This window comes from Contarinia nasturtii, unplaced genomic scaffold, assembly GCF_009176525.2.
Source record: "Contarinia nasturtii isolate CC-2019 unplaced genomic scaffold, AAFC_CNas_1.1 Cnas_scaffold_1627, whole genome shotgun sequence".
In the NCBI taxonomy this organism is placed as follows: Eukaryota; Metazoa; Arthropoda; class Insecta; order Diptera; family Cecidomyiidae; genus Contarinia; species Contarinia nasturtii.
In genome coordinates, this window is record NW_022198962.1 from 258,101 (window position 1) to 272,186 (window position 14,086).

Genomic DNA, 14,086 nt, shown 5'->3' on the forward strand with positions numbered 1-14,086 from the left:
ACACGTGCCTCAAACGCCTTGAAGATTTTCTGTCGACACAGATCGTCACACATTTCGAACAAATTTTTTTCGACAAAACTATATGATAAAAATGTGTATTGAGGGGTTTTTTGGCACGAGAAAACCGAATCTGGCATTAGTTTCGCGATACAAATAAGCTTTAACACACTTTTCATACAAAAATCTGAAAAAATCACTAAAAATGTGGATTTTGTATGGGAGCTATACCTGTATGATATCGTAATGGGCTGAGACTTTGCACAGGCTATTTTTTTCACAAAAAAATAACATTCTGAAAGATTCACGGAATTTCATATATTTTTGTCGAAAAAAATTTGTTCGAAATGTGTGACGATCTGTGTCGACAGAAAATCTTCAAGGCGTTTGAGGCACGTGTTGCCGGTACAGTAGAGTGCTGAAACTTTGCACATATGTTTGTGGGACCAAGTCTAACATATATAGAGTGTGCTGCGATCAAAATTCGAATTTGTGTATATTCGGGACCACCCTAGTCCATACTGACAGTAAAAAGAGCGGAATTTCGGCAACGTTTTGAATGATCAAATGTTTATTAAGCTTTTATTCACAGTACACAGAAAAATTATCTATCATTTATTTTCGTCACAAAATTGATATCAGAAATGTTGTGTTTCACATTTTGGTTTCTTCACTCGGACTTCACCTCGCCAGAGGTTTTTTATTTGATAAAGGCATTCGATATCCAAAAAGCTTGACGTCCTTGACGTTTGATTGTCAAATGGAAAAAAGGTTTCTTTGAGGCAAGAGGATCAATACTTTTTCTTTTTTCAACACCAAATAAAATAAAATATTCTGACATATATGTATGACATTGATTTTATCCTTTTTTGTGACGTTCTGTGCTAGCCAAATGATAAAAATGCTTTAAATGTGTAGTACACCATCTTTCAGATTTCTTTTACTCAAAGGTGCCATCTAATTATTTATTCTTTTGATTTATTATGACAAACAATCTATTTTGGTTGTACAAAATACGTGGATCAAATGCATATTGAGAATCGAAGCATGTGTGAAAAGCTGACTCAGTTCTTACAATTGAAAACTAGTATAAAAGGGAGACCTGTGAAATGCATTCAATCAGTCATATTTCTTAACAGTTACTGTTCAGACTTATTTTCGAAATCGATCTCTAGTAACCAGCCAAAAATCAAATTATCATTTTTTCCAATTTTTAATACGCGCCTTTTTCATTTTTCAATTTAAAAAGTTGAGTTTATAATGAAGCCAATACCAAGTCTACAGCAAATGATGACATGGCTTTGTCTCTTGCCTCCGGATAATTATACAAGTGTTTGGAAGAAACGGGCATACATTGGATTTTCTGTAGTTTTGATTTTGATGCAGATTATTACTATGATTGCATCGGTTGCCTTTATATTAAAAAATCGAATCAATAATTACGAAGAAACCTTATTTGCATATTGTTTAGTTTTCTATACGTTGGCCAAAATATACACCGCGTTGGTTGCATTTTATGTGCGACATGGAATATCTATTGTTGTGTCAAATTTAACGAAAATCTATGACACAGGCAAGTCTACATGAAAAATTACTACTTTTCAAGATGTAACAGAAAAGATCACTTACAAAAATCTACCTTATGTTTATTCCTAATTTAGACAAAGATGAAGATTCATTTCAATTTTTGGAACGAGCAAATGACAAATGTGAATGGTTATTGAAGTTTTATTTCACACGGGTGTTCTCAATTCAATGGTTTTTTCATCTTTTAACTGGTATTGGCTCATTGTTGTTTTGTATGTATTTGGATGGAGAGCTAAATAGAGATCATTTATATGAGCCATTTCATTTTGTGTGAGTAACTTTTGTCCAATTGTGCATTTTCAATATTTTTCAACTCACAAATGATCTTAAAATCTATTCGTATCATCGTCAGTCTACCCTGGAATCAAACGACACCACTTGGATATTGTGGTCAACTCTCCGTGACCCTTCTCTATTTTATTTCTTATTTCACTTTAAACGGTGCCTTTTTCTTGATATTTATTTCGATGTGTTTTCATCATGAAGCATTTTATGAAATGTTTCAACATAAGCTACGCAAATTAAATCATCCCGATGAGAATGGCAATAAGAAAAAGTTACTTTGCAAAATTATTCAGTTCCAAATTTCGATTAGAAAGTGAGTAAATGCTCCAAATTTCATTTTGTATTTTAGTAAAACTATAAACTAATTCGGATTTGTATTTTTATTTAGTTGGTTTTTATATTCGTCTGAGGTCTATGCATTTGTCATTATGATCGAACTAATTCATAATATGTTGGGAATGGCAATTATGGTTTTTGATGTGGAGATGGTAGCTAACTTCTACTCTTTCCAATCAATTCATTCAATTTATGTATTATATGTTGTTCGTATATTTCAGCAAGCAAAACATTTTAATATTGATGGTATTTTTTTCACCACGGGATTGTCCATTTGCATTGGGAATTTGTTTTTGTCTTGCTATTTTGGAAAATTAGCTTCCAATAGCTATGAGAAAATGGCAGATTGTCTTTATCATGATTGCAATTGGATTGAGTTACCTAATGATCTTAAAAAGTCCATTATTCTTATGATTCAAATGTCTCAAAAACCCATTTTCTACCATGGATTCGGTATCGTTGAGCTTAATTTGGAAACGTTCACTAAAGTAAGTTTAACTTGATTTAGTTTACTGACATTTCATTTATGCCGTGTAATATAAATAGGGCTGTAAATTTCACTCTTGCGGAAAAGTTTGACATTTCGAAGTATGGTTTATAATTTTTGTACAACAGTCAAATGTGTCAAACTTGTAGCTAAATGTACATTTAAAATTAATACAAGTGTGCGGCGCACATGGAATGTGTGAAAATTGCAGTTCTAAATATAAAGGCAGATTTCGCATTTTTTTTATTGCTTGTATTTTTATTAGTTCTACACACAGTGACAAATTATAAAAAATAGTCTTATTTCAGTTTATTTCGAGAAACATATTTTTTTCTTGGAATAAGATACTCCACAAATACAATTAACTTTTAAAAATTGTAATCTAAGCCAATATCCAACACTTTCTGATTGACATTTTTCAATTTTTTTTTGTTTCAGTTTATAAAGACCACCTGCAGCTATTATATGATTTTGAAAACTTTGAATGACGAATAATTTACAAAATTGCTTCTGTTAAAATCAGCAACATTGCGATGCACCCTTTGCACCTACTAATGATTTCACATTGCATTGAAAACTAATAGTTCCAGAAATGAAGAATTTTTTTTTGTTTTCAACTTTTGCGAAAGTGAAACCTTTTTTGTTCTTCACTATTTCTGACACAAAATTTGTACTGGATTTTGCACTTTTTGTTACTGTACTTCACAATAGCAATTTCTGGCTGCGGCATTGTTTTTTGAATTACATAAGACTTTCTTTCTGATATATTTAATTATGTAATGTGAAAGTAAGCCAAATAAGCCTTTTTCTTGCTCACAACTAATTTATATAACATAAATTCCATCGGAATATTTCGGAGAAAACCTACTCGAAAACAGAAAATGATTGTATAGTCATTTCCAAAAAGATCTGTGTTGTCAAACTAATACAATGAATTTCGGAACGCATTACCATTCGAAAGTACACGAGGCTCCTTAGTTAAACGTGTCAATTTGGTTTGAATTTTGTTGAGGGTATGTTGTTTGTTCAAAATTTTGACAGTTCGCTGTAACAGATCTTATTGAAAACGACTATACATTATATAGAATAGCTTTTTGGGAAGTGCGGAACATAGCAGCACAATTTTCATAGCTCCGATTCACAGGCGCTATTCGGGTATACCGACAGCAATTTTTTAAAAAGATAAACACAATACAAACACAAAATTATTCATAATTGTCATTGAAATGTAATTTGAATAAAATTTATTTTCATGGCGAATGCTATAATATATCAATTAAAAATACGTATATATAAGCCAATATTTCACTCTGTTTATTGTGCTGAATTTTTCGAAAATTCATCAATCATAAACATAGGTTCTGACATAGTTCGCATTGACCCCCTCCTAGCGCCCGAGGACCCCCTCTTGAGAAAATATTCGATTTTCCTTGGGTTTTTCACAAGGAATAAAATTATTCCATTTTGCTAGGGTATTTTGTTGCCAGCTCTCGAACTACGATGATTCCGAATACATGATAGAAAATTGGTGTAAGGTTTTCTACTAGATCTACTCATTGATAAAAATTATTTTTCTAGGTGGCGCCGGAGTTAGGTTTGAATAAAAAATTTCAACTAGCGGGCAGGTGGGTATATGTAATACATATGGGCTCCCTCACATCTCACGAGTAATTTTGAGCTAGGGGGTTATTTCGAGCATAGATAAGTTGTTCTCAATTTGTACTGCCATTTTTAGAATTTGTACAGTACAAATTGTACTAAACGGGGCTTTTTTTCATACTCATCGGATCGTACTCTCTATTGGTACTAAAAATAATTCTATGACAGAATTTTTTCAAACCTTTCTAGAATTTTGGTGCCATTTAGCACTTTAATCGTTGAAAAAAAATTAATGCCCCATGCGTTCGCATGAAAGTGGTGGGTCGATTTTTTGTGTTAGGGGTAGTTTTCTTAAAACTTCCAACGTAGAACATAAAATGAAAACTAAAGATTCCAAAAGTTAGTGCTCAAATAGTGTCCGCGATCTGACATGGTATCCCATTATCCCCCACGTTTTGAGTGGCTCTAATATTTGGCATCTACTGTCTGAAACCGAAAATTTGGAGTTTTAATGGCAGGTTATCATGGTTTGGATTTTTAAATACATTGTGAGAGGAAAGTTAGAAGAAATTACAAAACACCAAATACACCTCATACGGATGCATGTTTCTTTCATATTAATTTAAAAAAAAACACTTATATCGATCAATATTTTTGTCCTGTATTCGGCCCAATCATTAAAAAAAGTTGGTGTAAAATAAGGACATTTTTTCTTTTTTTAACACAAAATAAAATAAAATATTCCGACATATATGACATTGATTTTATCCTTTTTTGTGCCGTTCTGTGCTAGAAAAATGAAAAAAAAGCTTTAAATGTGCAGTACACCATTTTTTCGATTTCTTTTACTCAAAGGTGTCATCTAATTATTTATTCTTTTGATTCATTATGACAAATAAATCTTTTTTAGTTGTTAAATCAAAAACTACAATTGTATAAAAGGGAGAAATGCATTCAATTCGTGGAAGCGCTTCGGTGACCGTTGGTAAAAGGGTAAAAAAATTACACAGAACGTTTCAAAAATATCAAAAACAACTACGCAAAAATGCGCACAAACAGACACATACCAAATGCTTTTTATAGGAAAACCATATGACATTTTTAAAGTGTTTCATTTTTTGGACGCATTAATCGATTTCGGCGTAAAGGTATCGTTGTTTATCGATGAATAATTGCTACAAATTCATCTTTATTAAATTTTTAACATTATTTGGTTGCATGAAGAAGATCATTTGACTTCAGAATAGTTTAGTTTCTGAAATTCAACCAGCCAATAAATTTGCATATATGGTCACCATTGATGGCTGTGACTCGGCTTGAAACACAATCAAAAAATATAGTATTTGTTTTAGAAACTCTTAATTTTTTTAATAAAATTTTGGAGCTTATGTTATACATAATCAAAGAGACGGTATTTCAATTTTCAAATCCAATGGTCGTTGTGTGGCGTTCATAAACGTAAAAAGAACTGATTTTGGTTTGTATCGGCACCTGAGTATGCATTCTATATCATCCCACGATAATGAACGTCTTTAAATTCATCATCAAATGTCATATTTTGAATTGAACTTCCTCAATTTTTTGGTGAATCCTTCAATTGCTAGTACATAATGCCAAAAATATTCTAAAAATTCCCTGGCAATCTCCACAAAAGATTTCAATTTTTATGCCTCCAAAATCTGTGTACAGTGTAACTGACTGAAAAAAATATTTGAAATTAACAACAATAGAACCGATAATACCTTTCAATGTATGGTCTGTGTTATGCGCAAATATTCACGACTGGACTTTTATCTTTACATGAAGTCGAACCAAGTAAATGATAACATCGCCGTGACAGTGACCAACAACATGCCGTCAATGATTATCTTTGGTGCATCGGAGATGCCACCCAATCGGCCATTTGGTTTGAAGAGACGGGAAAGATGTCCAGGATCGCGGAAATTTTTAGTGAGCCTCAAGAAACTTGGCCATTCAGTGGTGAAAATGGAAGATGAATGGGGAACATCACAAACATGTGCGAATTGCCAAGAACGATTTCCAGCGAACACAAAACCGCATCGATTCAAAGTATTCTACGGTTGCAAAGCGGAACCGATTACTGGACTACTGGACTACCGGACTCAGTCGCTAGTCTACCAAATATAATTGTGGCAACGGTTAGCAAACGTGCTTTGCAAAAGGAATGGAAGGAAATTAAGCATCGAATGTGCAATGGCAATTATGAGGATTTGGCGAGAATACTTCGGAATGGGCGTTTAATGTCAAAGGTTAATGTTACCTACAAAAATTGGCCATTAAATGTTCAGGATGATGATGCTGATCCACAGACAGTTGTTTGGCACCGCGATATTGTTGCTGCAAAATGCATTATGCTTAAAAGTATGAATCAATTGAAAATAGAGTCTATTCATTTTTTAATGTTTTTGCTTCAAGTTACACAGGACTTTGTCGGATGTTTGGCGTACTAGTGCCTGATTCGTTGAGAAGACCACCAAACAATGTCAACTGACAAGCAGCACCACTGAATCCATAAATTATTAGATAAAACAAATATTATAATAACGATTAGTTAGCTTAGCTAGGCTTGACACCATTTGTGTTACACAAATCTTGTGGCCTTGTTGTGCGTTCATGAGAACAGTACAACGGTAGTACGGAGGGAAGGAGCCCGTAGGTGAGTCAAGTTTTTAATTTAAAAAAATGATATTTCGTTTACAATTCAATTGATACTAATGATTGTCGTTCCTCTTTTTCATGTATTCACACCTGAATGTTACGCTATGGCAACCGTAAAATGACTGAAACTACACACAAATCCGGGTTCAAATTTGACCGGTAATTTTTTTAAACATTTTTTCAGATTGATGCCAATAACGTATTACTTTTCTACAAGATTGTCCGCCTGTAAATGCACATTTTCGTTGCACGTTTGCTCTGGTTTGGTGTACAGTGCCGATACGGAAACACTATTGGTCACGATTTGATGATGGAATTGTTTGGATCGGTTGCCCAATTGGTTGATTTCATCGACGTCGAACAACAAATTCCATAGTCCATCTCGATCATGATCTCTGTAGTATTCTTCGGAGTTTTTATTTAGTCGGTTGGTGTACGGATTGCGGAATTTGGGAACCAATTTTCGCACGCTTGCAATTTTTTTCAAATGATAATCGCATAACGGTACAAGAGCAAAACTGTTTATTTTTCGGAGGGCGATTGTTTGTTGGCTGTTGAAAGTTCGGATTGTCACGGAATATTTCATGAATGGTATATCATTGTGTGGCATCACTGTGACAAGCTGCTATTTGACGTTGCATTTTTTCGAACAACCACAACGATTCAAACCAATGATCCTTTACAAAAAATTTCATGCATTTTTGGCGTCGCCATCCAATTGCAACCAGATCATCCAATAAAATGTTGGCCTTTTCTACTCTTTCCACATTACCATTTGTCAAGTCGTTGGATCGATATGCTAACATTTTGGCATTTCTGATGTCGATGCCATCAAATCTCGGTCCATTGATGTTGTGATTGCGATACCAGCATTGCATTCGAAAGAATGACTTAAGTCGACCTTCACACCAAGTGGTGAGATTGGTTTTCGTATTTGCAATGTGCTGTTTGACAAAATAACGAAAACCATTCTCCAACTTTTCCTTGTTCGGCCATTCGAACTGTTCATCACTGAAGTTTTCGACCATAAACCGAAACTCTGGCGGTATGGGATAATCGGTATTATTATTGTAAACATTTTTGGCCAATACCGCATTGAAGCAATCGAAGAAGAACTGTCGACGATCCCATCGCAAAAAGAATTGACGATTTTCATTGTCAAGTGCTTCATTCACCTTGAATAAAATCAAAAGTGAGGCCAATGAGGCAACTTCCGTCATTTGATGACTGCGCTCAAACAATATTTGCGTCACAATTGCTGCATACTCGGGTCGAAATATTGTTTGCAAGCCACTTTTTATTGCAACGAAATTATTTTTTTCTTCTCTTTCGTCATCGTATACCGGCGAATCGTTGTTATCTCTTTTTCTTTTCATTCTTGAAGAACTGATACAAATAAACGAAAAAAAAATGAACACAAATTTAGAAAAAAATGCAATAAATCACAAACATAATAAGATAAAAACACTTCTATCACAAATCAAATGAAACAGTATTGAAGAACGCATCATAAATATCACGTCTTACCTCAACAAAGTGACTCTGTATTCTAAATCGAATAATGAAATTTATTTCCAATGAGACATCAAATATTTTCCCGATCGAAATGTTGTTGGAATATTCACAGTAAATTTTATCAACACTCTGTTATATCAAAATTAAAACAAAGACAGCCAAAAAACAAATTGTGAATATATCCATTCCACAGCGAACAGCGTTCCGAACACACAAAATCGTTGAAATTGAAATGATAATAAAATTAATTGATCACCCGAACCACGCTACAAACACTCACATGAAATTCTTAAGAAATCCTCTTAAAAACAAAACAAAACAAAGTTTTATTGTAAACAAAATCGGTTGGTGCGATAGTTGTTTATACTAACAATACATGTAAATGAATATCGTTGGATTTGGTTTGACACATATACACCGCGTGAATAGAAAATTGTCAGAAAGATGTCAGTTGCATTTCGAAAATTGAAAATACTAATTCCACAAATAAAGAAATATAAATGCAATAAATTACGTATAAAAGAGTTTTTCTGCAGAGTTTTGAATTAATATCTTTCGGAACAAATTGTTTATTTTTTTATTTGAGCGTAAATGAACAAATGAATTGTTAGATTTTCATTTTAAAACTTAATGTGTTGGGTTGTGTTCACATTATGTTGTCAAACGAAATATTATTGGATGTGAAAGAAACAAGTGGATCCATTCCATTGGAATTCGTGAAAACTATGCATATATATTGCCTATATGCCGTTCCATTTGACACGAAAATGACCATCAGAATGGGCCAAAACGTTACATTTTTCAACGTTAGAATGTACTTAAAACATTACAAATTTGTTTGCTGGGAAACTCAATTGTTCCAGAGATGTACCGGTGAGTACCAATACATGAAAGACCGATACATACGTGCACTAATCATCACTTCGTCTCTAATGAATACTCACCACTTTAAGTATATGTACGATACTTTTGTGTATGCAATGTTTCTCTCAATCAATAGCTACAACAGAGATAAATCTATATATTTTGCTCCGAAAAAATTGATGACAACTAATGAAATGAATTCAAACAAATTATTTCACATATTATTTTAATATTTTAACTGAAGATTTTTTTTCCCAAATATTCAGTGTTTTTTTAATTCCAACCATATGAGAGTCTAACAAAATACTTAATTTCGCTGAATAGAATTATCGAACCCTGTGCTATAACGATGACATTTAATTTTTGTAATCACACTAATACATACAGTGTATAAGTGCCGCGGTATTTTAGTTGTCATTCCGCCATCTTGGAAAAAATAATATATAGAAGAGAAGTCATTTGAACGCTGTACACATTTTTTTTGCATTGATTCTCTTATTTTGTGATTTTGAGTATTTACGTTTTAAATCGTAAAAATGGGTGCCGAAGGTGAGTTGTAATATTTAGTTTCCCATTCAATTTATATTTACTTTGTTTAAATCTTTGTTCTTTATTTGTTTAAAACCACTATATGTTTTTATACTTTTTAATATTGGGTAAATTTCAGATCGTGAGCGTGGTGAAAGAGGTGGTGTTGGAGAGCGTGGAAATACTCGTCGAAATAGATCCCGGGATCGTTCACACAGCAGAGGAAGACGTTCAAGATCGCCCGATAGCCATAGAGGTGGTAGACGTCGCAGTCGTTCCCGTTCACCACGTAAACCACATCGTTCACGTCGACGAAAGTGCAGTTTGTACTGGGATGTCCCACCACCAGGTAATTATATTGTTTTAATGATGTAAACAAATCGTTTGTTTCAAGCAAAGTGCCGCTTCAGGAATTTAACACCAACACAAAATGAATTCCAGAATTGGCATATCACCAATTGTTTTGAATGACGTAAATGTATGTAAATATGTTTTTTGTTTTCAGGTTTTGAGCATATTACACCGCTTCAATACAAGGCAATGCAGGCAGCCGGACAAATTCCTGCAAATATCGTTGCCGATACACCGCAAGCAGCTGTGCCCGTCGTTGGCAGTACAATAACACGGCAAGCACGACGATTGTACGTCGGTAACATACCATTTGGTGTGACCGAAGATGAGATGATGGCCTATTTCAATGATCAGATGCATCTTTCTGGTCTCGCACAAGCCGCCGGCAATCCAGTATTGGCTTGTCAAATAAATCTCGATAAAAATTTTGCATTTTTGGAATTTCGTTCAATTGATGAGACCACACAGGCCATGGCATTCGATGGTATAAATTTCAAGGGGCAAAGTCTTAAAATTCGTCGTCCGCACGATTATCAGCCAATGCCTGGCATGGAAGGGGGTTCGGTAAATGCAAGCAACAATCATCAAGTTGGACCGGTTAGCGGTGTCATTAGTACAGTTGTTCCGGACTCACCTCACAAAATATTTATTGGCGGTTTGCCAAACTACTTGAACGAAGATCAGGTAAGTAATTTCAGCCATTGGACTCAAATCGGCATTTTTTTAGGTGTGATCAATCGTTTCCGCTCTTTAATCGCTCGAACACATACACAACGGCTCAATACATCGGCCGAAAAAATTATATACAATATTTCAGATTTATAGGTTTTTTTTTTAATTCTATTGGATGAGCTACCTATGTGCGTCGTATCTTTCAATTTGATTTACAGGAAAATCAAAAAAAAAAAACTAAAAATCGACACAACAACACATGCACATTCTTCTTTATTCCACAGTGTTCTTTTATTTCAGGCGCAAAACATTACACGCACAATACATCAGGAAATGTGTTATTTTTTTTGTTTTTCATTCAGTCAAAATGTCAATTTTTTGCAGCATTTTTCTAGCCTTTTCAGCCTTTCAGATTCATTACACGCTTTACTCCAATCAATATTCGATATTCGCGTTATATTTATTTTTTTATTCAAATTTGTCTATGATTGCTTTGACTAAACTCTGTTTTGTTTTTCTTTCCTTCCTCCCAAAAAAACAAAACTCTTTTTTTTGTGGTCGACGTGCGCGTTTCACACTGTAGATGATCGACCACCCGTATGTGATTGAGACTGTTTTTTTTCTCATAAAAAAATTGGTGACCAAGTATAAAATAATGCACGTTACCGAATTGCGCGCACATAATTTTTGATTCCAAATTCACTGTCTACCTCACATTTTACGAATACTACGGTATAAAACTGTGTCTGGAATTGCTCTTGATTGAAGGCAAGTGTGCGCTATTATTCAACAGGAAAAAAATTAAAACAAAGATAACAAAATATTAAATACATGAATGCAGTGATAAATAGGGAAACATTTCTAGTATTTTACAATGTGTCGTGCTATAAAATTGAAAAAGAAAAAAATAATAGATAAATTTTGCGGAAAAAAGGGCATTTCATTAGAATTGATCAAATTTCGAGTATTCAAATCCATTGGATTATTTGGCACATCCTCATGTTCAAAATCGTTAGATATCCTTCCAATTTTCTTTTGTTCGTTTTACTTCACAATTTACAATCCATTCGCTTACTGGCAATCACTTCTAGATGTGCTCTCGTTTTTTTATTATTAACTTTTCATGTAAGCAAATGTGATGTGCACGTAAGTACGTAAGGGCAAACGCGTTAGATTTACATGAAGTTTTTTTAGATTCTGAACATGCAAAATAGAAACAAAAAAGAAATCAACTTTTGTTTAAGAAGCAACAAAACTAATTCAATTTTCGTCCATTTTCAGGTGAAGGAATTGCTGTTATCATTCGGACAATTGCGTGCATTTAATTTGGTCAAGGATGCAGCGACCGGTTTAAGTAAGGGCTATGCGTTCGCCGAATATGTTGATTTTAACATAACCGATCAGGTATGTTCACTTTGATTTTTTTTAGTTCTTTAAAATATTTCTAAATGGTTGTTTTTTTTATTTCTTGATTCAAATATTCGCAGGCAATCGCTGGACTGAATGGAATGCAATTGGGTGACAAAAAGTTGATTGTTCAACGGGCCAGTGTCGGTGCAAAGAATTCGAATTCATCAAATGTACAAACAGCGCCGGTTCAAATCCAAGTGCCAGGCTTATCGCTTGTTGGCACCTCGGGTCCAGCCACAGAAGTGCTATGCTTATTGAACATGGTAACACCCGACGAACTACGCGATGAAGATGAATACGAGGATATTTTGGAGGATATCAGAGAAGAATGCAACAAATATGGGGTTGTGCGTAGTATTGAAATACCAAGACCCATTGAAGGAGTTGAAGTACCCGGTTGTGGAAAGGTAAGTCAATGAAAAATTCGCCAAATACGAACAAACCAAACGAATAATGAACTTTTATTTGTCTTTTTCTCTTTTTCGCAGGTATATGTCGAGTTTAATTCTGTTATAGATTGCCAAAAGGCGCAACAAGCATTAACTGGACGAAAATTCAGTGATCGTGTTGTTGTCACATCATACTTTGATCCTGATAAATACCATCGTCGTGAATTTTAATATCCAAACTAACAACTAAAACACATTCATTTTAACAATATACTGAGTTAAGGATGACACTAATTACATGAAAATAGGGTTACGAACGAAATAAAATCAGTTATAATTGTATGCATCAACAGCAGTCACGAGTAAATTGAATAAAGAACTTTTTTTGTGTGACAGTCCAAACGAATATTTTTTTTATTTCTTTTCTTCTAAGAACCCTAGCAAACTAAATTACAAAAAAGGTCTTAACTTTCTTATGAAAAACCCTTGCAAATCGAAGAAATACTTGCATGCCGCCGAGGTATATAAAACCATTCGAATGAAATCATGCATGGGCACAAGGGAGTGTAAGCTCGGATAACCTCCCTAAATCGTTCGAGCTACATCCTCTCCCTTTCGATTTGCTAGAGACTTTTCACACGAAAGTGAAGACCTTTTCTTTGCATTTCAAATTGTAAGATGAAGAGAAAACTTTAAATTTGCTTTTTTGTGTCAGTTGCAAGTTGAATTTGTAGATATAAGATAAGAAACATATGTTTTAACTCTCGGAGATATGAATCGTCGCGGCGAAACAGTAGCTCTTATTTTTCTCCAAATAATACTGCAACATGAAGTTATGTTGCAGTATTATTTGGAGAAAAATAAGAGCTACTCTTTCGCCGCAACGATTCATATAAGATAATGCGATTTCTTACCGATCACTTCATTTTTAATTATAATACATTGAAGCTGTTAAACAAGTTGCGTAAAAACCTGTTCAGTGTTCACATTAAATGCAAAAACTAATTGGAATACTTAGAAAAAGTTAAAAAGAAGTTAGAAATTAATAATTATTTTAAAAGTAGAAATAACATTCAAATGAACTTTAGTTTATTCTTTTTATTTTTTCGCAGGTAGCTGTCGAGTCAGTTGTTAAGTCATTTTTATTGGAACATAGCGTAGCCACCTATTTTGATATTTTTTGTAAAGTCAAAAAGCTTCGATAATTTAACTGGTGTAGATATTTTTAAAAATTAAGGTAAGGTGGGGTGAAGTGATAAGGGTTTTTGTGCACATACATAAAATTCACAATTTTTATTTTTTTGATCAGTTGAATGTCCTAATCGATAGAGAATTACCATAGCTAACACCCTATAGTCGCGAAATTTTCAAAAATATATTTTCAAAA

At 33.8% G+C, this 14,086-nt stretch overlaps 2 protein-coding genes across 2 annotated transcripts; both read left to right on the forward strand.

The window, feature by feature from the left end:
* The first annotated feature begins 1,151 nt into the window (after positions 1-1,151).
* On the forward strand, positions 1,152-3,831 carry LOC116346691 (odorant receptor 67a-like). Its single transcript, XM_031776878.1, has 6 exons — positions 1,152-1,570; positions 1,659-1,854; positions 1,937-2,182; positions 2,258-2,357; positions 2,427-2,693; positions 3,131-3,831. The coding sequence occupies exons 1-6, from the start codon at positions 1,258-1,260 to the stop codon at positions 3,185-3,187; spliced, it is 1,179 nt and encodes a 392-aa protein (XP_031632738.1). The 5' UTR covers positions 1,152-1,257; the 3' UTR covers positions 3,188-3,831.
* Positions 3,832-9,761: 5,930 nt separating this feature from the next.
* On the forward strand, positions 9,762-13,101 carry LOC116346664 (splicing factor U2AF 50 kDa subunit). The gene is made up of 6 exons (XM_031776839.1): positions 9,762-9,898; positions 10,017-10,226; positions 10,383-10,912; positions 12,182-12,304; positions 12,388-12,717; positions 12,799-13,101. Exons 1-6 carry the CDS (start codon positions 9,886-9,888, stop codon positions 12,928-12,930), a joined length of 1,338 nt encoding a protein of 445 aa, XP_031632699.1. The 5' UTR covers positions 9,762-9,885; the 3' UTR covers positions 12,931-13,101.
* The last annotated feature ends 985 nt before the right edge of the window (positions 13,102-14,086 follow it).